General features: G+C 39.7%; 1 protein-coding gene across 1 annotated transcript; it reads right to left on the bottom strand.

Annotated features, from left to right (window-relative positions):
* On the bottom strand, positions 6,755–10,788 carry LOC109836501 (probable pectate lyase 15). Its single transcript, XM_020404411.1, is given in 7 exon segments — positions 6,755–7,332; positions 7,720–7,858; positions 7,942–8,508; positions 8,510–8,608; positions 9,900–9,965; positions 10,432–10,497; positions 10,632–10,788. Coding segments are annotated over 7 exon segments (1,263 nt in total). The 5' UTR covers positions 10,736–10,788; the 3' UTR covers positions 6,755–7,110.

Genomic DNA, 24,915 nt, shown 5'->3' on the forward strand with positions numbered 1-24,915 from the left:
AGATGCTTAATAGATGTAAGAAAATCAAAAGGCAAGAAACATTAAAATCGTTGGATAAGCTGGTAACACCTTTGAACTTAAAGTGCATAGGAGCCGAGTAATTAGTTAAAAATTAAACCATGCATATATCTAATGAGTAAGAAAGCATAACTTATAACCTATATTCAAAAGAAGCTCTTTACAATATTGTGTTTGTAAGTGTGTGTGTGTGTGTTTGGAGGGGTAGAGGAGCACGCGGGGGCCCGTCACATGCTGGGATCTGTCTTTATTTGCATAAACTCTAAAAATAAGATCATAACTGCATATAAAAACCACTAAATCTACGAGCCATTTAACAAATATTATTCATTGTATGCACACGCACATACATATACAATACATTGTAAACCATTTGAAAAATTTTCTATATAACATATTTCATAAACCATTGTGTTAGTGTAGGAATTTATCTAGTAGGTGATGTGATGGTTGAAAAGAATGGATGATCGTAATTTATAGTATAGAGATGAAAAATAGGTTATGTAAACGGAAAATGAAAGAATAGTTTGTTGATTGGATTCATAATATATGCATTTAATTAAACAAGTTATGGAATCTTTAAGAGCCTAAAAAACTAATTAAACCTTATTATTATGATGATTTGTAATTACTTTAATTTAATTTAAGACTCATTGAATGACACTTTAAGATAAATTAAATAAACAAAATAAGTAAAGTAAAGTTGGAATGATCAAATTTAAGAAGGATAAAAAGGGCAACCAAAAGTTTTAGTACCCCAATCCTCTTTTATATGTAGTATAGATATAGATATAGATATAGATATAGAAGTATAGATAAAAATATAGATAATCAATTTTGCCATGCCAAACAAAATTTATTTTCCTATGTTTTCATGGGTTTTTTTAGATATTGTATAGTGCAGCAAATATTTCTTATTGTGAAATTAGTCCGGTTATGTCTCATGTTTTGATGATGATTTACAAACCCCCATTATTGGTACTAATTGCTTGTCAAGTGATTCTACGCGTGATATATTTATCAAGCAATATAGTGTCATAGTTGGAAGTTGGAAGGATTTGCGCCGTAACGATGATATCCGTGGAGGTGGAGGCAAGTTGATGAAGAAGCATCAAAATGCTCAAAGATCGACTCAAGCATATATCTACTTATGAAGAGTGTTCAAGCATATAGTCAAGAAGAGCTTCATCAACAAATTTCTAGCGAATATCGATACTTAAGCATTGTGTACAATTATAAGCAATATTTGCATTTTTACTTCTCTCTAGATCATAATGTAGGCAAGAAATAAAGTAGATAACTTTTGAAGTATTTGGGGATTACACACACATATTTCAAAACTCGTATTTTTGACGGTTTTTGTAAAACAACAAGTTCTCAAATACGAGATGCTATTTTAGAAATTCTTTCTCTAACATATCTATTTTCATATATATAAGTTTTTTTTCCCAAGTTTTACTATTTTTGAAGTTGATTTAATATTTTAAATCTAATTTAGAAAATCAACATTTCTGGAAAAATCAGATATCTCATATGTCAGTTTTTCGGTCGACTGGTTTTTTAAATTAGTCGACTAACCAGTAGGATTTTTTCAGTACCTGCAGAGGCATCGTGATCAGTCGACTAATACAAGTCAATCAGTCTATCGATACGAGTCCATCAATCGACTGATACAAGTTCATCGGTCGACCGATAGCGTCGTTTGCTTTCCAGGCTGCCCAACGGTCCACTGATCGGTCGACCGATGACGCCGCCAAACAGTAACGACTAGTTTTCAGTTTTTCTGATTTTGGGGGATTTGCTTTGGTTTTTGTTTTGCTTTGAATTTGGGCTGTTTTCTTGAGAAACTATAAATACCCCTCAGCTCTCATTTATCGCATTAACCAAGAAATTTAAGAAAACAAAGAGAAAATATTTAAGTTTTGTTTTTTAGACTTATTAAGCTTTAACTTTCTCTCATTCTCAAGTTCTCAATTTTCGGTTTTTACTTTCACATCCCACAAACCCCTGAGCTTCAATCGTTCATCTCTTCATCCTTGCTATAGGATATTTGTAAAAGAGTCTTATTTTTCTCATCTTGTATTGTGTGGAGAGTGAGATCTCGAGGAGATCATTGTGTGGAGAGTTCGATCTCGGGGAGATTATTATGACGAAGTTCCGGCTTTCAAACCGGGTTGTGTAGTGGATTACCACCGGGAAAGGTGGTCAATGACGTAGGTTGAGAGGACCGAACCTTGTGAACACATCGTCGTCTATTGGCTAACTATCTCTTATACTCTCTTTTAATTATTGCTATATTTGTGTCTTAAATTGTATTGAATTTTTATTAGTCGCACATTATTGTTTGATTACCCTATTCACCCCCCTAGGGTAATTTTAAGTCCCTCACATCTTCATATTATGAAATTAGTCTCCAAAGTTTTTTAAGTACTCGAATTACTACTTTATATCTTTATGTTTTAAAATTAATCTCTTAGATATTTTTATTGTTCTGAAATCAATTCCTCAAATCTTTCATTTAGGGCCTGTTTGATTATTTCCTAAAAAACCAAAAAATAGAAATGAAAACCAAGAAATCTTAAAAAGTACAATTTCACACATTTTCATCCCTAAAACTCACCCACAACATCTAATAAAATATTATTTTTATCCAACAACTCATCCACCACATCTAATAAAAATATTATTTTTATCCAACAACTCATCCATCACATCCACCACATCTAATAAAATATTATTTTCATCCACAACATCACTCTACTCATCTCATCTCATATTTAAAAATCACTCACATCATCCAATAAGATTGTGACAACTCACCTCATCTAATTAACATTTCATTTCTTTGTTTTCCTCCCAAAAAGCTAGGAAAACAATTTCCTTAAGTGTGGGTCACATCATCCAATAATATAATGACAACTCATCTCATCTCATCTATTTTCTTATTTTTAAGAAATAACCAAACAAAAGAACACAACCTAATACAAGAAATATGTTTCTTATAATTCATTTTCTTATTTTTTCCGCCAACCAAACAACATCAAAACAAGTTTTCTTAAAAAATCACTCACATCATCCTATAATAAGGTGACAACTCATCTCATCTCATCTCCATTTCTTTGATTTCCTTCTTTTTTAGCCAACCAAACAATCCCAAAACCTATTTTTCTTAGAAATAGGTTTCCTTTTCTTTGATTTCCTTCTTTTTTTAGGCAAATAAACAGCCCCTTAGCTGCCATCAGGGAAACTAACTTCAAAATATGAAGATCCAGGGGATACTTTTCAAGCACTCAATAGATTTGGGGACTAATTCAAAATATGAGTATTTGGAAGACAATTTTTGGAATATGAAAAATCTTTGGATTAATTAAAAAAAACCCTATTTTAATATTTTTTGAAAAATCCAACAGAATCACAAGATTTTTCTCTATGATTTGAAACTGATCCTCTTCTTATATTTTAAACTCGTTTTCTATGCATTCCGTAATCCTTTCCCTAGTACATAAAATCAAATATTATATATTTTTTTCCTGTATTTTAATGTCAACTCAAACGATGCAATGAAATTGAATTGTGAGGGACGAATTTTATTTATTTTGGTTTAGCAAGACATTTATAGATGTTATTTTAATTTTGGTGTTTTGTTATAATGAACTAATCATAGTTTATTACATAACAATAAAAGTACACACATTAGCATATAGTAGGGTAAAAATGTTACCATGTGTATTTTTTACCAGTGTTTACTGATCATTTACTAAAAACAGTGAGAATTTTTAGATTAAAATGATAGATCCATGGATTACCTTTTGGAATTTATTATTTTTTGGAAATTAAGAGAGAAGTCCCAAACTTTTCATGATGACAAGTGCAATAATCATAAAAGCACTTTAATAAGGGTCAAAAAAAAGAAGGAAACCAAAGCTTTTTATTAATCACGAACCCTCTAGCTGTAACACGAATATATGCTATCTGAAGTAGTGGAAAATAATTATATTGTTTCCTTTTTTGTGCTATGCTATGCTATGCTGGCCTTGGCTGACAAAATTATTTGTTGGCTAGAGCACCAGCTCCATAGACTTCATTGATTAGTGATTAGTGACGCAAAATTAGCAAAACTAAGTTTTTTTCCCTGTTCATTTTTTTTTCTTTCAGGGCATTTCCAACCCAGCACCAAAATGGTGCAAACAGTGCTTTTTGTTGTATTATTCATTCTCCAACCTAGCCCCATTTTCTGCGTCATTTTATTGCAGTTGAACAGTGCTGCACCAAATATGGCGTTGCACTGTTCATCCGCTCCATTACTGTTTATTTTTAAAAAAAAAAATTTAAATACTCATTTTTATCTCTTAATTAATATAAAAATAGATAAAAGGAAATAAACTGAGAATATTCTGAGAATATTCTTTTTTGGTGTAAAAAATAGTGAAATGGGTTGGAGATGTATTACTGTTTGATGTGACTTTTGCACCATTTTAATGCAAAATTTGCACCATTTTAGTGCAATGGGTTGGAGATGGTCTCAGAGAGGAATTTTCCTCAATTATTCTCGAAATTATTGTCCGTTATCTATCTAGATAAAGTAATTAAAAAACGTATAATTTTACTCTTCTTAAAGATAAGATATTCCTCTATAAGAGCTTCAACAACAGCTGATGGCATTATACTATGAAATGATACTTTCGCATATTTCGTGATTTTTGAAGCCAACTACTTCGGGGGGTGGGAATAGGGTAAACTTCACTCAACCCGGCCCAGTAACTTTCGGAGGCATAAACGCCGAAGGGCCCAAACTTACTCGGTGGCAGCGAAATATATACTCAGAAAAATAAGCTAAATTGCACTTATGTACCCTATCACCTGCTGGTTACACGGTTATTTTAAATGTCATATACCCTCATTGATTGTATTAATTACAATTTTACCTACCCCTTTAATGTGCTAATTCTCAGCCCAGCTGCGACTTTGTACTGTTAAGGTCAAAACCCCAATATAGGCCAACGTATTGAAGGCCTAGACCAGAGCCCATGCGCGTTCTGCTCCTCTACGTGGGCTCCGAGGCTCTAGCGCAATAAATTAGTGGTAATGGGCTACATTAGCCTCGCTAAGAGTAAGCCAGCAGAATATTAAAAACTCATTACGCCCATCACCTTCAAGAAGCCATCCCTAAGTTGGATGGTAAATATTGTTGAGTTTTTTTAAAAAAAACGTTTAAAAGAAACCATCCATTTTGCAATATAATAGATGAGAAATTTTACACTACGTATTTCTAGAAACCCACGGTCTAGAATATCAACACATGTCTAAATACAATTGATGATCTGAATATGCGTCACGTCATGGACACATCTGCTAGGCATGCAAAAACTCCCACTTACTCCCATTATCGGTCATCTCTACCGGAAAAACCCCATTCCTCAGCACCACAGAACATGGACGAGTCCAAAAGACCGGCAACCTGCATACGTAACGGATCAAGTGGACCTCGTGGCTCCCATACCACTCATGCTACTTGGATAAATCATCCGGTATTCCTGTTATTATTCCAGAGGACATGGATCACTCGCTGAAAATTATGTTGACATGATATCAGTGAGTCCCCCTGGTATCATGGGTCCATGGGCCCTTGACCCATGGATCGATCACATGCGATCCATGCACATGACTCGCACATGCCTCTCACGCTCACATCCCCAAACCACATGCTCACAGGCCGCAGCAATCCAGCGTGATGTTGATAATGGAAATGGGAAGATGATAAGAGAACGAGACACGTGATATCTTTCTTTCTTATCTTCGTATGCTTTAAATTTGCTGGGGCCAAAGTTTGGCTACACATTGGATATAAACCAATCCGTGATGAAGAATGTTACGGTCTTTGTTTTTATTCGCAACGGTTACTAGAAGTATGTGCTAAGCTTCTGTAGCCAACGGATGACTGTAACGGGCAATTTTTTTTTGTCTGCATGCAAATCCAAAGTAGAAGGTCCTGAAGCTAGAAATTTGGAATAAAAGGACAACAAGATTAGAATGTTAAGCATAGTGAATATATTCCTTTTGATTGAAGTTATTATTGAACAGGTCACGGCACATGTGCAGGTCCTTTTTGAGTCTCGATCATCGACGCCCCAGACCTGTAAACATTAATAAGCGGATATGTACGTTTCATGAGAACGTAACTTCATCAAATGATCAAAAATCCTCGATGCCGTATCAAATTAGACAGCCAATTTATTCCCCGCGGGTGATCGGTTGGAGATGTTTTTCGATGCTCCATAGTTTCATTAATGCACCGTCATGGCGAAAATTTCAGACAAAACCGGGACCAGATTACAGTCAAAGGAGGAAATTTTGCCGACATCTCAATTGTTCTACACTCAAACCTGTAAAGCGAATCATAAAGTTTTCCAGAAAGAGAAGATCATCATGCTGTTTGAGAAAGTACCGTCTGTTTCAATTTCCTTGCTGCTTCAATAATTAGGAGACCCACACAGAGAGAACAGCAACACAATAACTATGAGCACAAGGAGTAAAAGGTTAAAGAGAGTCAATAGGCAAAAAGCTTGCAGATATATCTGTTTCCTTTTGCTAAAATCAAGCATACCCAATTTTGGTACCAATACAACGCAAGCATCCAACATTAGAGAGAAGAAGGGGGAAAATAAACCATAATTTAATAACTACTAGAATAGGGATGGATCAAGAACTATAGCTGGAAGAGCACAAGGACTAAAAAGAGCACAAGGACTAAAAGAGTAAAGAAAGCCATTAGGCCAAGCTGGGACATACATCTGTTTCTTTTACTGAAAACAACCATACCCAATTGATACCAATACAATGCATGTATTCCAAATTAGAGTAAAAAGAGATCCAAAATCCAATCACTACTAGGATAGGATGAGGATCGATGCACTAGAACAAGAAAGAACAGAGCGACTCGAATCAGCAACGCTACCACGACTGCTCCATAAACAGAGTTACAACGGAAGGCAGTGGGAGGTTGAGAAAGCTGATGATGATAACTGAACACAGATGCAAAAAAAAAAGAAAAAAAAAGAAAAGAAAATTTGTCTGATCTTCTTTCGTTTAGTGCTAGCATTGGCTGCCTCTACGACAGCCAAGGACTCCGGCGCCGGAGGTGATGGAGCCCACCATGGAAGAGGATTTAGCGCCGAGGCTGGAGGCTCTGGAGTAGCTTGCAGAGGCACCAGCTCCTGATGGGGTGAAGTACGCGCCATTGAGGAGGAGGTCACCTTCGGATCTCCAGTTCCAGCTCTTCCATACATTTCCTTCGGTGTCCACCCTTTTCGTTACCTGTATCCATTCGCTTTAATCAGTCAACCATTCTTAGCCCCAAAATCTACTGGGTAAGTGCGAGACGAGCCATCATGTGTAATCTTTACTATTGTTTTTCCCTGGAATTCTGTTGAAGCCCAAGGACTAACAAGGGCGATACCACACTTATCCCATAAATGGTCTACAACATTTTCTACTTAGCATGATTCTGAAGAATCTGAACTAATTATGTTTTCTAGTGGTTATTTTTCTAAATAAGAATCAATGGAAACCGGGGTTAGACCCCCATCTGCACTATCGTCTATTTTTAACGCCAACAATTTTGGAGATATACTTTGTTTGTTGTCTATGATTCTGGACAAAGATTTCGAAAAAGAAAGAAAGAAAGAAAGAAAGATTGAGTACCTCTTTGGCATAAGGATTCACTGGAGCAAGATATCGATTACCCTGGCTATTGATAGTTGGGTCAGCGCTACCACCAATTGCATACATCTCCCAGTGTGTATAGTCATTGTTAACAACATGGAAATATCCATGGCGGCATCTGCATTTTGCCATCTGTGTTAGAGAAGAACTGAAACTGATGCCAGTAGTCTAACAGGAATTCAACAAGAGATGTTTGATCACCTTGGCATTCTCTGAATCAGGCCTTCACCAAAATGATTAAACGCAATTGTCACCTGCATCGCCTTATCCCTCTCATAAGAATCACTGTGACCCAAAAGCATCACCTCATTGTGGTGAGTAAAGTAATTGTTCGAAATGGTAATAGCAGTAGATCCTATAACGGCATCCACAAGCCCATCGGCACAGTTTGAAAGCGAGCAATGATCAACCCAAATGTGACTCGATCCAAATATAGAAACCCCATCTCCATCAGCCATCGTCCTCCATCCATAATGCGAAGGCGAGCTCCTCACCATAGCATTTCCAGTGGGCTTACAATCATGGATATGCAATCCATGGATGATGATGTTAGTGACGAACTGGACGGTGATGCAAGCTCCGTTGGCAATGTGGACGTTGGCTCCACGACCATCGATGGTTTTGAAGCTGTTCATGATGAGTTCTTGCTTGAGAGTGATGACCATGTCACGCTTGAAGATGATCCAGAGGGGCTCGTCCTGGACGACAGCATGGCGGAGGGTACCTGCTTTCGGGTTGACAGGGTCATCGTCGCCAGGGTCGGTGACAATGCCATTTCGGATCGCAGCGCCAGCAGTCGTCAATGGGGTTGCCGGTTCCGCAGGAGAGGTAGCCGAGGGAACGGCGGGCTGTGTGGTTGTTAATTGTGCTGCATGATAACATCAAATTGAATTGAATTAATGAACAAATTTTGGGGGGAAATCATATAGAGGGCTTCTAAATCAGCATACTGTATAAGCAAAAACATCAATACCGCATCAAAATCAAACTTTTGCATTGAATTGAGCTGAAAACTAGGCAGTAAATTTTTGGGTTAAGTAATTACTAACTAAGCTGTAAGCTAGTGGACTTAAACAACATATTTACAGACAATGAGCAAAAGAGGTACTATTATAACTCTAATTCCAACAAGTACACGTGTGTCTCGCTATCAAATAAATAAGAGGAACACGATGGATGACTTTCTTTTTTCTTTATTTTTGAGGGGAACATAAGAGATGACATTAGTTGAAAGGAACCTTATCTATCTCAAGTGAAGTTTAGGCAATTCACAAGGGTTATGGTATTAATTTCATAACCATTTACCGACGTTTGTAACTGTGGTCCCTCCATTAACAACGATTAGTGGGAAGAAACCAAATTTCTTTTGAACTTACTACGATAAAATTATAATTAAAAACTTAAACTTTTCAAAAACTAAACTTGTGGTTAAGCAGATTCCTACAGGTTTGATGGTTGTGTAAAAACACCAAAAGGGTAAATTTATTTCTGTTGCATAACGCCCATGTTAGTGGCCCACAACTAGAAATTACTTGTAGCGGAGCGGCACTAAAGAGTAGCAATAAATTCTGTGGCCTCAGCATTGACTGCTGTGGTAACAAACTCAGCAATAAATGGACTCAAGCTCTCGCCTCTTTCATTAGTACAGGCTTCTTCCTGTGTTCAGGACAAAGTGAGGGCTGCAGCAAAAACGTGAAGGCAAAAGAATTAACATGGGCCCGGGCCCTGCTCTTACTAACAGAGGCCCTTTAATGCTACGTGGGCGACAGCACGTGATTAGGTGATGATAGAGTGTGATAGCTAAAGACTTTTCATTAAAAAGTCACAACTTCATATAACAGCTTTTATTACCATATATCCTTATTTACATCGAACCCCACTCCCAAACTTCCTTCTTTTTATTATGCCCGACTATAGAAAAATATAGCAGTTTAGACTCAAAAGAAAAATTCTCCAATGACCAAAAATATGGGACCGACAAGTGAGGTATCCCTCTCCTATTGGATAATGAGTCACCTCACTTGTCCCCTCTATTGGTCCCATATTTTGGGTCACTGTAGCAAAGCTCGACTCAAAAATATAGCGGCAAATTTTCATAAAAAAGTTTACTAAAAAGTCCACAATAATGTGAATAGTTATTTATTGTAATTAGAGCTTACGCATGGACTTCGGATGCAACCAATTCCGGATCGTCGACAGCGCCCACTACTGGCTCTCGTCCGGTCCTGCAAGGAAAGCAACCCAGCCACGAAAAAAAAGTTAAATGGCGAAATTAACCCTGAAGGTAAAGGTAAAAAAAAAATTCACGATATTACAATATTTTGCATCTCAGGAATCGAGATTTTAGCGATTTTTCAGGAGAAGTTCGCCGCTCGAGGTGGTCGGTGACACAAGAAGGAAAAAGAAAAGAAAAGACTCGCAAAGGGAATTTCTTTCTGCAGCTTTTACCGGATTGACCGAGCTATGCAATTTACCAAAATGCCCTCAGCGATCCTCCCCTTTTTTTTTCCTCGAAGAAAGCGAAAGGAGTTCAACCGGGTAACCGAAAACGAAGGGCCGAGATTCGATGCAGCAGATCCTGACGGTACGAATACCGTTGGATCTTATCACGATGAGATCGAATCGACGGTTGGGATTTCATCGAAAGGATAAAGAACGGTTGAGAGTAACAGTTGAGCATCTGTAACTGACCTTTGCTCTGCCGCCATTGGGGAAGCTTCGGATTCTTTAAGGCTCCTCCTCAATCCAACTCCATTGCTATACAAAAAGAGTAATTTCCTCAAATTTTACCGAAAACAAGGAAATAGCTCTAGAATTACCCGTTAAAAAAAAAGAAACTACTGCGATTCTCGCTGTTTGCTCTCGAATCCCTAAGGCAAAACATAATGTACCTCAAGAACGAGACTCTATCCCTAGCAATGAACCCAAAACCGCCAGCCAAAACCACCAGGACTCCCAAAACCACCAGAGAGATCCACTTCAGCGACTTCGCCATTACCGCCGCCCTCTCTCTCTCTCTCTCTCTCCTCGAAACCCTAGATCTCTCTCTCTCTCAATCCAACTCCATTGCTATACAAAAAGAGTAATTTCCTCAAATTTTACCGAAAACAAGGAAATAGCTCTAGAATTACCCGTTAAAAAAAAAGAAACTACTGCGATTCTCGCTGTTTGCTCTCGAATCCCTAAGGCAAAACATAATGTACCTCAAGAACGAGACTCTATCCCTAGCAATGAACCCAAAACCGCCAGCCAAAACCACCAGGACTCCCAAAACCACCAGAGAGATCCACTTCAGCGACTTCGCCATTACCGCCGCCCTCTCTCTCTCTCTCTCTCTCCTCGAAACCCTAGATCTCTCTCTCTCTCTCTCTCTCTCTCGAAGCGGCGATATCTCCAAAATCGATAAAAAGAACAAAAAGAGGAACAAAAAACAGAGAGAGAAGAAGAGCGCACCGAGCTTATAAGAGAGGAAAGGGACGAGTCCAAAAATGCACTAACGATACCGCCATTTTATAGATATGTTAACCTGACCACGGTTAACTTAACCCTCCACTTTCTAGTTATTTACGGAGCCATACCACTCACCCGAAACTTTAACCGCCACTAACGGATTCGGTGACTAGTAATCTTTTTGGGCCTTTTTTTTTACACCAGTACCTTAAAATCTCGAATATTATGATTAATTACATTAACATAAGATACGGTGCGATTACATAGGGACCCCTAAAAGTCTCTGTGTCTACACGAGTAGCATAAGGGTTAGGATGGAGTAAGGTTCAAGTTAGGATTATGTTTAGAGAAATAATTACTCACTAAAATTGTATTATGGTACTCAATTATAACTCTAATAATCAGTAACTTCTGCTATGATATAAACGATTCAACAATAACCCTAATCTTAAACAATGAACCGTAGTGGAAGCTACTTGCAATTGTAATGATTTTGAATGACGAAGTTCGGAACAACTCAGAGAAGATATATATAGGTACCTAATAGCAATTTAATTGATGCTGGGGGGCTAATTAGTGAAAAGACCTCCCCTCTTTTTAACCCGGGGCGGTAGTTACCCGGCGGTGTCGGCCGTCACGTGAGGGGGGGGGGGGAGGAGGTGAGCACCAGCTAGCCCCGGTCGACGTCTCAACAAACGTTACGTAACCTGTCGTGGGGGTGTGGGACCAGCGGGGATGCACGTGGGAATCGGGCTGAATGACCGACACGTGGCGCTTTAGGGAGGGCATAAGTCGGAATAAGTACCGAGATTTGAACTTTAGCAGGCTGAGATTACGGAGCCCATGCGAGGAGGGTTCGAGCCAATCATCATGCGCTCTCACGCGTGTCTCGGACGCAATGCGTCGGGTTTTGGGTTATTTACGGTTGCGCCATCGACCGAACAATTAGTTGAAATTGGCATTTAGTCTTAAAATTATATAATAAGTTGCTTAAAATTAGCCCCGATGGTAAAAAAATTCAGTGTGGATTGATGAGAATATATTATTCAATTAATTATACTCTTTTCTTTGAGTTTACATCCGAATTTAAACCTGTTCGGAAACCCAAAATTCAACATCTTTATCATCTTGCTCAAAGTTCAACGCCCTCCTTTACTTATTTACGGTAGGACAGAAGGAAATTTGTGATTTTGGGAGAGGAAAGTAATCTAACGTATTGGATTAGTCGGTAATCAGTATGTGCAGAAAAAGAAAGGGCCCGTTTAGTTTGATATAAATATTGAAAGTAGGAAATAGATAAAAGAAGTAACTTCTAAATTTATGAAGTACGAAGAAGCGGAAGTAATAAATTTTTTGTTTGTTTCACATATTTTTTAAAGTAGTGGGAGTAGTAGTTCAATTTTTTTTGTTTGAATAGCAACAAAAGTTGTTATGAAGTAACTAATAAAGAAAATATTAATAAGAATAATTATTTATTTCCTAATGAATAACCATTTCACCTACATCCAGGCTATTTCTAAGCCTTAAGGGGCGGGCAAATATTTACGAAGTAAGGATGACACATATGCGTCAAATCAAAGTTTAAGGAAGTATTGAAAATAGGTTTTTCAGATAAACAAACATGTTTTTTTTTTGCTCGGAAGTAACAGAAATAGCATCTATTTTTTTTTTACTTCAGGTACTTCATAATTACTTACGTGCAAACAAACATGCCCTAAATTATACGAATTGTGGGGCTAAATAGGAAATTTTCAGCTGTATGGGGCCTAACTGAAAACATGTACGATTTAAGCTACCAGTATCTTAAAAAAGAAATGTTAGAGGCACACCATGAGGCACACCTCCGGTCACACTCCCCCACCTGCTACAGTGCAGGGTTCGATGTGGGGGTGGGAGCGGAACAGGTTATAAAGGGGTAGTCATGGACTATAAGTTTGATCGCGTGATTACTGTTCTAAGAATAATTAAACTTCACCTGTCCTTTGAATTTAATAGACCTAATTACTTGCAGAAAAAAGTTTCTTTCAACAATTTATCCCTAACGTATTATTTTGATTTAACATATGCGTTTTGTTAACTAGTGTTTCTAGGAAACTCGTTAATTAGGAGAGAGACAGAAAATTTTATTAAAAGAGAGCATCGCTTGGAGTAACACTCGTGCGCATGATATGGACGATTCTTAGCCCTTGGATTTGGTTGACCGCGCCGCTTGATCCACTAGATCTTAAGAGCATCTCCAACAGCTTCTTCAAAATTTTCTCCAAAATGGGGAAGCAAAAGTCATATTCTCCAACTAATTTTTACACCAACTCCAACAGCTTTCCTATTTTGAAGAATCAATTTTTTCCTCCAAAAAATTGGAGAATGCTGCAGATTTGGGGAAGCTTCCCCATTTTTTCTCCTCCATCCCTATTTTGTGGAATGAGATGGGGAATCTGTTGGGCCAAAAACCTAACTAAATTCTACAAAAGTGAGAAATGAGGAAGCTGTTGGAGATGCTCTAAAGAGACCTAGTAATTAAGATGGTTGGAAAAAAATTAGTTGCCTTCATTAAACGCAAAAATCAACAAGAATATGATTGTGGAATTAAATTAGGTTGACCAATTGCCCTATCTTAATGCACACAAAGTTGGGCGCGTATTAAGTTTCGTCCCAACGATGGGATCGATCGAGGTGATGCACAAGCCGTCAGTGACAATTGAAAGTTAGTCGCATGGGATCATTGACTATGTTTTCAATTTCACACATCATCAATGAGCCTGACCTAAGGCAAAGTTAACTAAGGTCCCAAGCACATTTTAATACGAGCCATGAATATAACGAACTGTATATTTCTAATTCCTAATAATAGTTCCAGAATTTTTTATGTGATGACAGGGATTAATTTTAAGACGATACAACAGACTCAACTGGAACAAAATCAAACAATGATTGTTTTCTTATTACGTTGATCTATATATTATCCATGACTTACGTAGGACTCAAGCTCTCTAATTCGTATAATTAGTAACATGATTCGCATGTCTAAGTCAAAAATCTTGTATTAATAAGTTGACTATTATTTTCCTCGCAAGCTCATCTTTATGCCGGCCAAGTTCACATGTCCATAGATCACGAAACACAATATATTATTTTTTTCAATGTGCAATGTGTACTCGATCGACCAAGATTTTCCGAAGTAGGTACATAAGCAAATTTAACAATGAGAAAGAAAAAATGAAAAACGGGACTTATATGTGTTTAATGTGTATTAGCCATCCAACTAGAAATTCCTAATATGTAATTTAATAATAAGATTGTGGACTAGCTTATATAATCCAATTTAGTGATGCAACTATTTTACTGCTAACGGACCAATGTTGTGCAAGTGTAGTTCTAGTAGCACGCATTAAAGCCTCTTGACAGTATTTACAACATTTTCCCATAAGAAAGAGCTTTGCTACAGAGACCCAAAATATTGGACCAATAGAGGGGACAAGTGAGGTGTTCCCCTCCTATTGGATAATGAGTTGGCTATCATTAATGATGACCAACTCATTATCCAATAGGAGAGGGACACATCACTTGTCCCCTCTATTGGTCCCATATTTTGGGTCCTTGAGCAAAAGGAAGCTAGTTAATTCACTTAAACCCCCTGAACATTGGAGGATGTAATATTCATATAACTTTCAGAACCTAGTTTATTTCATATAATATCCCTTTAAACTTTCAGGTGCCTCATAAAATCTCCCTGAATGTCAAACTATTCTCACCAGACCACCCTACATGTAATTTAAAATAACTAAATTATTTAAGAGAAAAAAATTCAAAATTTGTCATTTACAAATGACATACGCACTATCTTAAAATTTAGATTTTTCCCCTCTCAATAGAATTTTAGTTGCTTGCAAATTACATGTAGTGTGGTACAACAAGAAAAGTTCAAGGTTCAGAGCGTTTTGCGAGACACACCAAAGTTCAGGGGGGTTAGGCAAGATAAAATAAAGTTCAGGGAGGGATGTGCAACTGAAATTAGTTTTCATTCCCTATCTTGAAATACTTTTCACATCATTTTTTTAATACATGTTTACATTAAAAAAAAATATCACCATGATTTGGTGGGACTTCACTTCGCGTAGTAGGAGTAAACCCAAAATCAACAATTTGTCCTTATATTTGGATTGGTTCTTGTCTAATTTTATCTTATTAGGACTTGATTGAATAGGGCTCATGGCAAGGAAAGAAAGCAACCAAATAATAAAGCCAACGAAACATGAACCAACTTTCTCAAAACAAAATTAATTAAGGGGAACACTAGATTGTGTTGCAAGCTAGACCAACCCTTTTTCTTGCAAAACTTCAGGAACACGCCTAAAATAGTTAATTTACTACTCCAAACACACAATATAAGTGTCCAAAGTAGACAGAATATTAATTTCACTATTATCCAAATAGGAGGCATCTAGTTTCAATTTTCACCCAAGATTGTTTCCAAGCGAAACGACTCCCATCAATTTTAGAGGTTAAAGCAATCATGGAGTTCAAACTCAGAAAGGCCCCTATGGTTTGCGCCATAAATCTATTAAGCCCCCAGACTATTATTTGGATCTATTAAGCCCCTATATTTTTTATTTTAAATCTATTTAGCCCCTATGGTGTTTCTCCATAACTAAAAAGTAGATTCAATAAGACAAAAATACCCTTTCTTTAGTTATGGAGAAACACCGTATGAGCTAAATAGATTCAAAATAAAAAGCATAGGGGCTTAATAGATCCAAATAATAGTCTGGGGACTTAATAGATTTACAGCGCAAACCACAATGGCCTTTCTGAGTTTGAACCCAGCAATCATGTGTACGCACAACAATTGAACATTTGGCCACATGCGCTCATGTGCACGCTAACGCATACTGCACATTAAATAATGCTACACACTTTAACATATCCACATTTTATTAATTGTGCATGCATTTAATTAAAATTGTTATTTTGGGACGACGTACAGAGAGAAATTGTTGGAGATTACAAGCATCTCTTCCTATATTTTCGTACGGATCCAATCCTAGCTAGCACAATCCTATACCTAATCTGTTGCATTTGTTCTCTTCTTATCTCAGGGAATAATTCTTAATCAACTTCTCCTACGAGACAAATCACAAAATAATATTATTTTTTTGTTAATGACCCTGATTTTTAAGTATGTTTAAAGCCATAAGCATCTTGAAAATGGAGATAAACATCTTCTGATGATAAAATAACTAATAAGAGGGAAAAAATTGAAAACGTACATACATATGATTAGACGTGTTTGTCAACCAAAAGCACATGAATGATATGGAAAGTTAATTAAAAGACAAAGTTATAGGTGTATTAGCAACTACACGGAAGATTCCATACAATTAGTTAGAATTCACTAATTCATAGAATATAGCGAATATCTTTCTTTTAGTAAATGATATATTTATAAGGAGAGCATTGTGAGATTCTATTAGATGTTAATAATCTAGTTGTTGGGCTCGCGGTTTCGGAGATAAAATGATTTATTCCCCCCCAAGAAAAGAAGAACATGATCGAAAAGTCTTTGCCTTTTGACCTTTAAACTCGATCATATGTATATTTTAATTCTAAAACTTAACCATGTCACGTTATAATTTTGTTCTTAGGAAAGTTTGCATACAAAATGTGCATGCTCAGGTCTCCTATGATTATTTTCCTCACGCGACCAAATTGAAATCCTCACACTCCTTGTTTCAATTATCAATGTTTGTGCTAGGGGTTTAGAGGCTATTATATCAGGTCCAAAAGTTAACCTTTTCATTATAAAACTAATCAATAAATTAACATACATTTCATGTTTGACAAATTAGAGATAAATTAAACCTCGTGTCTATTTTTATTTGGTTTTGTATGGATCATAACAGTCTAAACACGTACAAGTTGTTCTCCTAGAAATTGTACTATCAGTTATCATATACATTTATGCATATCTCTGACGATTATGAAAGAGCTAATGACGCTTTAAATATATCCTGCATTATATCTCCTAAAGATAATGATGATATTTATTTTGAAAATGTGGTAATTGTAAACCAAATAACAAAAAAAATCTATTAAATGGTGGAATTAAACAATAATAAAATGGAATCACCTAAAGCTAGCTATGACTCTAGAGAAAGTACTTCGTCTTTTTGTCTAACCTCTCTTAACTAACAATGCTGCATAAATGACGGACTGTTACTTGATTGAAGGGGTAGTAATTTTTGACAAGTAATCATCCTACTTAAGTAAAAAGGACGCATTTTTTAATAATAATGAGAACATTTGTTTTGATTACCTAACGATAGAAAAGGAGAGGTGGTGGGCCCACTAATGGTGACTGGCCATTATCTGAGTCACCGACGACGATTGGGTCCCACGAACTCCGAGCACATGGCTAGCACCGCGCATTAAGGCCGGATTGACTCCACACACTCTCTCTCTTGTTTTCGCAATTCTTGGGTTCACTTTAATTTCTTTATTGCTTTTAGTAATCATTTAAGATTTGTTGTTTGCATATTTGCCCCTGGCTGTAAAAGAGAGAAAGAGGAAATATATCAAATAGAAATGACTTATATCTGTAAAAAGATTAAGGTTTTCTTTCCTATATATATATCCCCTAACTTTACCATGTTCACAGATTCACTCTTAAAATATGAATATTTGCTAAGTTATTGTTATGATAATTTAGCATTTAAAGATAAAGATGTCGAAAGATGGTCTTCATAGGACCAAAAAAGCTATGGTCCAAACCAACTTAGTGGCCCAAAGGCCCAGCCGTGAGCAAGTCTATCGACCCGTCGAGGAAACGAGTCATCTTTTACTGACGCGAAGTGCATGATTAGTTGACCCCTCATAAGTCGAGACGACTCCCCAAATAGTCGACTCGACCACCTTCTCGGCAATTTACTCGACTAGAAGCTCACTCAATTGACTGGTCAACAAATCCTATGGACGACTTGCAAATCGACCCGTCTTTACTAAGGGGATAAGATCCAGCTAAGCCACCTTTGGATATACATCAATCAACACCATAGTTTATTGAGCGATCCTATCAAGATCTCAACTCTGACAAACCTCGCCCGAAAACAGCTCACTCTGCCCACAAGTCACTTCCCAGGGATCACTAAGATACTCCCCTGTACTCAAATGACTTCCCCTTTAGTCGTCAGCCACCACCTGGAAAGGGAAGGAGGCCCAAACAGTCGGCCTATCCTCCGTCCTGTCTCATCTATCGAATCTGGGATATTTCCAAGACGCCCTTGTAGGCATCGAAAATTGCCCATAGGTCTCCACGAACAGCTCAGTGTTAAAGAACGACGATGAACGTCACTATCCGATCCACAGGAGTTTGATTGATGTCGATGAACGATTGAAGCAAATCGACAAACTACGAAGGCACGGGCTAATCGGGAACCCTGCGGTGTTTACAAAAGGAACAACGCCCTCCATATCTCGTTCATCCTACAGATAATCCAACCATCAGAGCGGGTAGAACTCTTCGTCAGGCTTCCAACGCACTTGGAATCACTCAAATCCGAGTTCGGACAAAGAATTTACGGCGGAAACAATCAAACATACGCAACGGAGCGTCTCAGGCTGAACTGGGACACCCGGGGTGTCTCGGGAAAGTCGAAACACCCCAGGGGTGTCTAGGCAAAGCCAAGACACCCCAGGGGTGTCTCGGCCGTGTCAAGACACCCCAGGGGTGTCTAGGCAAAGCCAAGACACCCCAGGGGTGTCTCCTCGCGGATCGACGAAGCTCTGCCCGATTTTTCTGGATCAGATCTGATTGCCAGGTAGTCCACGGATATCGACGTCCCCGTCACAGGCCAAAGACCCACGCAAGCAAGAGACGATAAACGGATCTTGTGTTTATTTTTAAGAAAGTTGTAAAATTTTTATTTTCGTTATTTGAATTCATTTGTAACGTTTGAAGTTTAATGAAATCAATGATGAAGGCAACTTTTGACGAAAACAAGCTGGCGACCACAGTGGGAGCCAACAGCTTCGTAGCCGAAGATGTCGTGCCGCAGCCGACGATCAAGATCCCGGTGCTCGAAAAGGTCGAATATGAATTCGGCCAGCAAAAGTTCGAGGAGTACGTCTCCTCTTCCTCCTCCTCCAGATCCGCCTCTCCGAACAGGCGTAGGAAGGCACCCTCTTCCAGAAATATTCGCGGGACCTTCGGCTCGAAGATCCAAGATCCTATTGCCGCCGCTGCGTCCAGAAATATTCGCGGGACCTTCGGCTCGAAGATCCAAGATCCTATTGCCGCCGCTGCGCCCGCACCACGCGACGTTCCTGCGTCGTCCAACGTGGTCGAGACCGCAGATCCGGACTTCTCCTCCGCCGAGGAGATGGCTACTGAAAACGCTCCAGCATTGTCAAAGAGAGCACGCCAAAGACGGCGTCAACGCCTTGCTCGTCAGCTGGCCAAGGCTTTGGAGCCGATGGACGGGATCCGCTATAATGTGGATCTAAAATCCAGGCAGCGCCGGGAACAACATCGGCGAACAACCAACTCCTCCTCCAAGACAGAAACGAACGAATGGGTTCGTGTCAAGAGGGCCCGCTCCACCCTCGAGGAGCGAATCAAGAAGCGTCGAGCATTGCTCGCACATGCCCGAGCCCTTTTGCAGAAAGCGAAAGAAATGCAGAGGGGAGAAGCAGTGGAGAAGCCGCCTAAGCGCAAGCAAGTTTGGGTGCCAAAGACAAAACCAGCACTTAAGGCAAAAGTGGGCGGAGTTATCGTCCAGCCTATTTCAAATCCAGATCCCGTTTCCCCTGTACCCGCACCTCCGACGGAGTCAGGAAAGAACGTGGATCTCACTAAATCCAGGGGTCCTTTGAAGGGTCGCCTCGATTCTGAAGATCGAGGTAAAGCACCCGTCAAGGACCGATTGGGACCGTTGAAAAGTCCCCAAACAATAGTCAAGACTGGGGGTCGTACTAACAAAGGGAAAGCCCCTATTACCAACCGCATTGGATTGCGAATCGAAGTTCAAGAGTCCGTTGGACTTTCACGCTCTCAAAGGCGTAAAAGTGAACGAGTGACTCTTGGAGACGCAAATAAAGCGTCGCGTCCCCAGAGGGAAACATATTTGTCTGATGACGATGTTACACCTGGGAAGGCGTGCCAACACTTTATGGGTTGCTCCAGTTATCAAACCGATGAGTTGTACTATAGGGCTGGGGGTGCGAATAAATCCCGAAAAGAAATGTTCGAGACACGGAGCCTCATTGCCCGTGTGCCAACATAATCAAAGCAGTATTATTGGAATGCTGCTGTTCTAAAACCCCAAAAAGAGTCTCGGTGTTTGAGAGAATCTCTACCAGGGCGTCCGAGGCCAAACCAAGTCATTTCCAAAGGAGGAAACCCATTCGCCAAGATGATGAATTTCCAGAAGTGTCCGTCAATATGACCGGTAGAAGGAAATCGACGCAACACTTAAACCCAGATCAGTTTGCCGATGTATCCCGGCGTATGACTCGGTTGCGGTCAGGAATCAATAAGCGAAAGAATTACCAAAAGATGCAAAAAGGACTTCCTTTGGAAGAGGAGGTATTAGATGCTGGTTCAGATTCTTGCTCGGCTATAGCGTCCGATGACACGGCATCGAGCACGGGACAACCCTACGAGTCATTTATGATCAGCGCCGAACAAGTAACCAAGATGCTTGAAGATGCCCTGACTAAGCAGAAGGAAGCTTTCAAGTTCGAGATAGAGATGGCCATGCAGCAGAAGAGAGAGATGCATGACCAGCAAATCGCGGCACTGACAACTCACCAAGGAGAACCCAGTCGTCGCAATAATCCGAATCAAGAGGAGAATGAACGGGAAGAGGATAATGCCAACATGAACATCCCTCCCGTCAACAACAATAATGGAGGTGGTCCCTCGGATGATAATGCAAAAGAAGACCACGTCACCTCTCCCAGAAGCCACTCGAAGACAGATACGAGTGAAGATAAGAAGATGAAGGACTTGGAGAGCAAAATCAACGCGTTGATGAATGCTCAAGAAGTGAAGAGGTCCGGCATACCATGTCCATACCCAAGGGAGTGGGAATCAATTCCATATCCGGCAAAGTTCAATTTAATCAATTTTACGCCGTTTGATGGAAAGGGTTCCCCTACCCAACACTTAATATATTTTAAGTCTCACTTAGGAATAATCTCCGGGAATGAACCCTTAATGGTGCGGTCATTCGTTGGCACTCTTCGCGGAGCAGCCTTCGATTGGTATCGCCGCCTCAAGCCGGGGAGTATCAGCAGTTGGGATGACATGGAGGACATGTTTCTAACGAACTTCTTCGATGACGACACCGAGATTTCAATCGGCACACTATTTGACGAGAAACAGAAAAATGGTGAGACGGTCGAAAACTTCGTGAAGAGATTCCGAAACAAAGCAATGAATTGCAGGGATCCGGTCAGCGAAGATTTTATCCTCGAGACCTGTCACAACAATCTTTCATTGGACATCCTCGAAGCTATGTAAATGACACCGCCAAAGACCTGGAAGGATCTGAAGGTGCGAGGAGAAAGAGCCGAACGATTCCTTAAAAGGAAGAAGGCGGAAAGGGGCCAAATAGCTAATAATGCCCCGCAACAGAACATTGTCCCTAAGGGAAAAGCACATGCGAATGCTGTGGACGCGAATCAAACATTCGAGGTGCAAGCGCAACCGCAACAGCGGCAACAAAAGGCGCCTCAACAATCAAGGTCACAACAGCAATCCCGAAGGCAGCAAAAGACTTCGGAACCGAAACTCCAAAAAGAATACTCCTTCAAAGACGAAGATGTTCTAGCCATCTTCGAATCCCTCCTCGGAAGTAACAAGATCAAGCTACCACCTGTCACAAATCAGGAGGAAGCTGACAACACGACGGATCCAAAGTACTGTGCATACCACAGGAGGGTCCTTCATCCCACCAAGGATTGCTTTACTCTCAAGAATAGCATTCAGACCTTGGTTGAAGCCGGCGTCATAACGCTAAGGTAAGCCAATTGAGAACGGCAAGACTCCAAAGAGTATACGAGTATAAACTGTTTCTCAATCCTCCAACAGGTGTATGAGGTTAAACTGTTCCCTACATACTCCAATAGGTATATGAGTCTAAACTGTTTCCCACTTTTAACGGGAAGTTCCTAGGGAATATTATGCTAATATTCTTAAGGATAACCCAGTCAGGTAACTGAGAATAATGTCCGAATCAGTTCCGCAGAGGAAGCTGGGGGTGGACGATTCATGTAACGGGAAGTTCCTAGAGAATCATATATTCTTAAGGATAACCTGAACATGCGATTGAGGATAACGTACTCCTCGTTACACCCAGTTTTGCAAGAAAGCTGGGGATGGATAATTCGTGTAACGAGAAGTTCCCAAAAGAATGTTAATATTCTTAGGGATAACCCAATCATTGTAGAAGTGATGAATAAGAAATTCTTTCTCGAATTCAGAACATTGGAACGTTTCTTCTTATTATCAAAATTCTCTAACTCTTATGAATTATTTTTGTGAGATGAGATCCAATCTTCTGATAGGTTACTCTTTCCTCACCAAACCATCTGCTGATCAAACTAATTGACGGTGGATCCACCAACGTTTCCCTCTGCCAGTCATTGGCATTTCTCAGACTCAACATGTTAGGTCCTAATCACCTAGCGTTAAAGTCTTCCTTTGAGTGATAATACGAGTTAGCACTTTCTTTGCTACCTGTATTCCACTTTCTTTGCTTTCAGGTCAAACCTATAAAAGTTAGGACCACAATCAAAGTCCCCTCTCGATTCCCCCCAATGAACGAGAGGTCCACAAATCGAGCGATCAAACCTTCCTGCGGTTAGGATCGTCTCAAAGCTCCCGACTGGTCAAACCTTCCTATAGTTAGGGCCACAGCCAAAATCCCCTCTCGATTCCTCCAATGAACGAGAGGTCCACTTTCAAGTCAAATGACCAAACCTTCCTACAGTTAGGGTCATCTCAAACTCCTACTTGGTCAAACCTTCCTACAGTTAGGACCAAAACCATAAATTCACTCTCGATAAACGAGAAATTCATCTTTAGTTCGGTAATCAAACCTTTCGACAGTTAGGGTTATCTGAATCTTTTCGATTCTCGGAGTGGAGATCCCACTTTTAGTTTCACCTTTCTTGATTCTGGGGGTGGAGATTCCACCTCGAGTCTCCTTTCCAGCTGAAGATAGAATATAAAATTCTTCTTCTTCAGTATCGGGAGATAGAATATAAAATTCTTCCTCTCCCATTTTGGGTTCGTCTTTGCCCCAAGAGAAGACAACACCTTTTTTTTTAACTCTCAAAATCTGTGTCTCACAGGTACAGGGAATTTTATCCCGAATCCTAAGTAGGGATAAGTCAACGCCTAACACGCGTTGCCGGTTTAGTCTTTCGCCGATTGAAAAAGACACTGGGGTCTAAACCTGGGGAATTTTATCCCGAAGCCTAAGAAGGGATAAGTCGTCGTCTAATACGCGGCGCAGGGTACCTTTTCCCTGTAAAAAAATGGTTAAGCCTATGTATTCAAAATCATAGCATCAAGTCTAAGAAAAGCGATTTTCCTAGCACAACGTTACATGTGAAACGGGTTTTAATAATTCACATGCTAGCCCGATTCAAACGGTAATCGGTAAAGGCACGTCAAACCCGGTGATGGCTGGGGGTTTGCCAAAAATCCCAAAGTCTATGTCTAACACGCATTGCCGGTTAGTCTTTGACCGTAAAAAGGACAAATCAGAATTCCAGTCTGGGGAATTTCATCCCGAAGCCTAAGCAGGGATAAGTCAACGCCTAACACGCGTTGCCGGTTTAGTCTTTTACCGATTGAAGAAGACACCAGAATCCGAGTCTGGGGATTTTTATCCTGAATCCTAAGTAAGGATAAGTCAGCGCCTAACACGCGTTGCCGGGTAGTCTATTCCCGTGAGAAAGATGAAGTCTACGTATTCAATGTCGTAGCACTAAAAGAGTTAACTCTTTTAGCACAACGTTATGTGCAGAACGGATCTAAACAATCTGCATGCTAGCCCGACTCAAACGGTAGTCGGTAAAGGCTCATCAAACCCGTTGATGGCTGAGAATTTGCCAAAAATTCTATAAGTACGAGTCATCGATGCATCAGCTCTGTTAGTTGGTCTCGTGACTCGATTATCCAACAATATTAAAATAAGATCCACAAATGCAGATGAATCAGCTTTAACAGTTGGTCCTGCAGCCCCGACATTTGAGACCGCTATGCTCCAATACCTTAAGAGCTTAAACTGTGTATACTCCAGTAAACGTACGAGTATAAACTGTGTCAACGTACGACGTTCGAAACCCTAGGGTCAACGCCGGTCAACGCGTAACCCTAGGTCAACACCGGTCAACGCGTTGCGACCAAAAGTCAACGTTCGATCGACGATTTCAAACCTAGTTGGTGCAATGAACGCGTAACCCTAGGTCAACGCCAGTCAACGCGTTGCGACAAAAAGTCAAAGTTCGACGCTCAAAACCCTAAGGTCAACGCCGGTCAACGCGTAACCCTAGGTCAACGCCAAGCAACGCGTTGCAACAAAAGTCAACGTTCGACGATTCAAACCCTAAGGGTCAACGCCGGTCAACGCGTAACCCAAGGTCAACGCCAGTCAACGCGTTACAACAAAAGTCAACGTTCGACAATTCAAAACCCTAATGGTCAACGCCGGTCAA

This window comes from Asparagus officinalis, chromosome 4 (genome assembly GCF_001876935.1).
Source record: "Asparagus officinalis chromosome 4, Aspof.V1, whole genome shotgun sequence".
Taxonomy (NCBI): Eukaryota; Viridiplantae; Streptophyta; class Magnoliopsida; order Asparagales; family Asparagaceae; genus Asparagus; species Asparagus officinalis.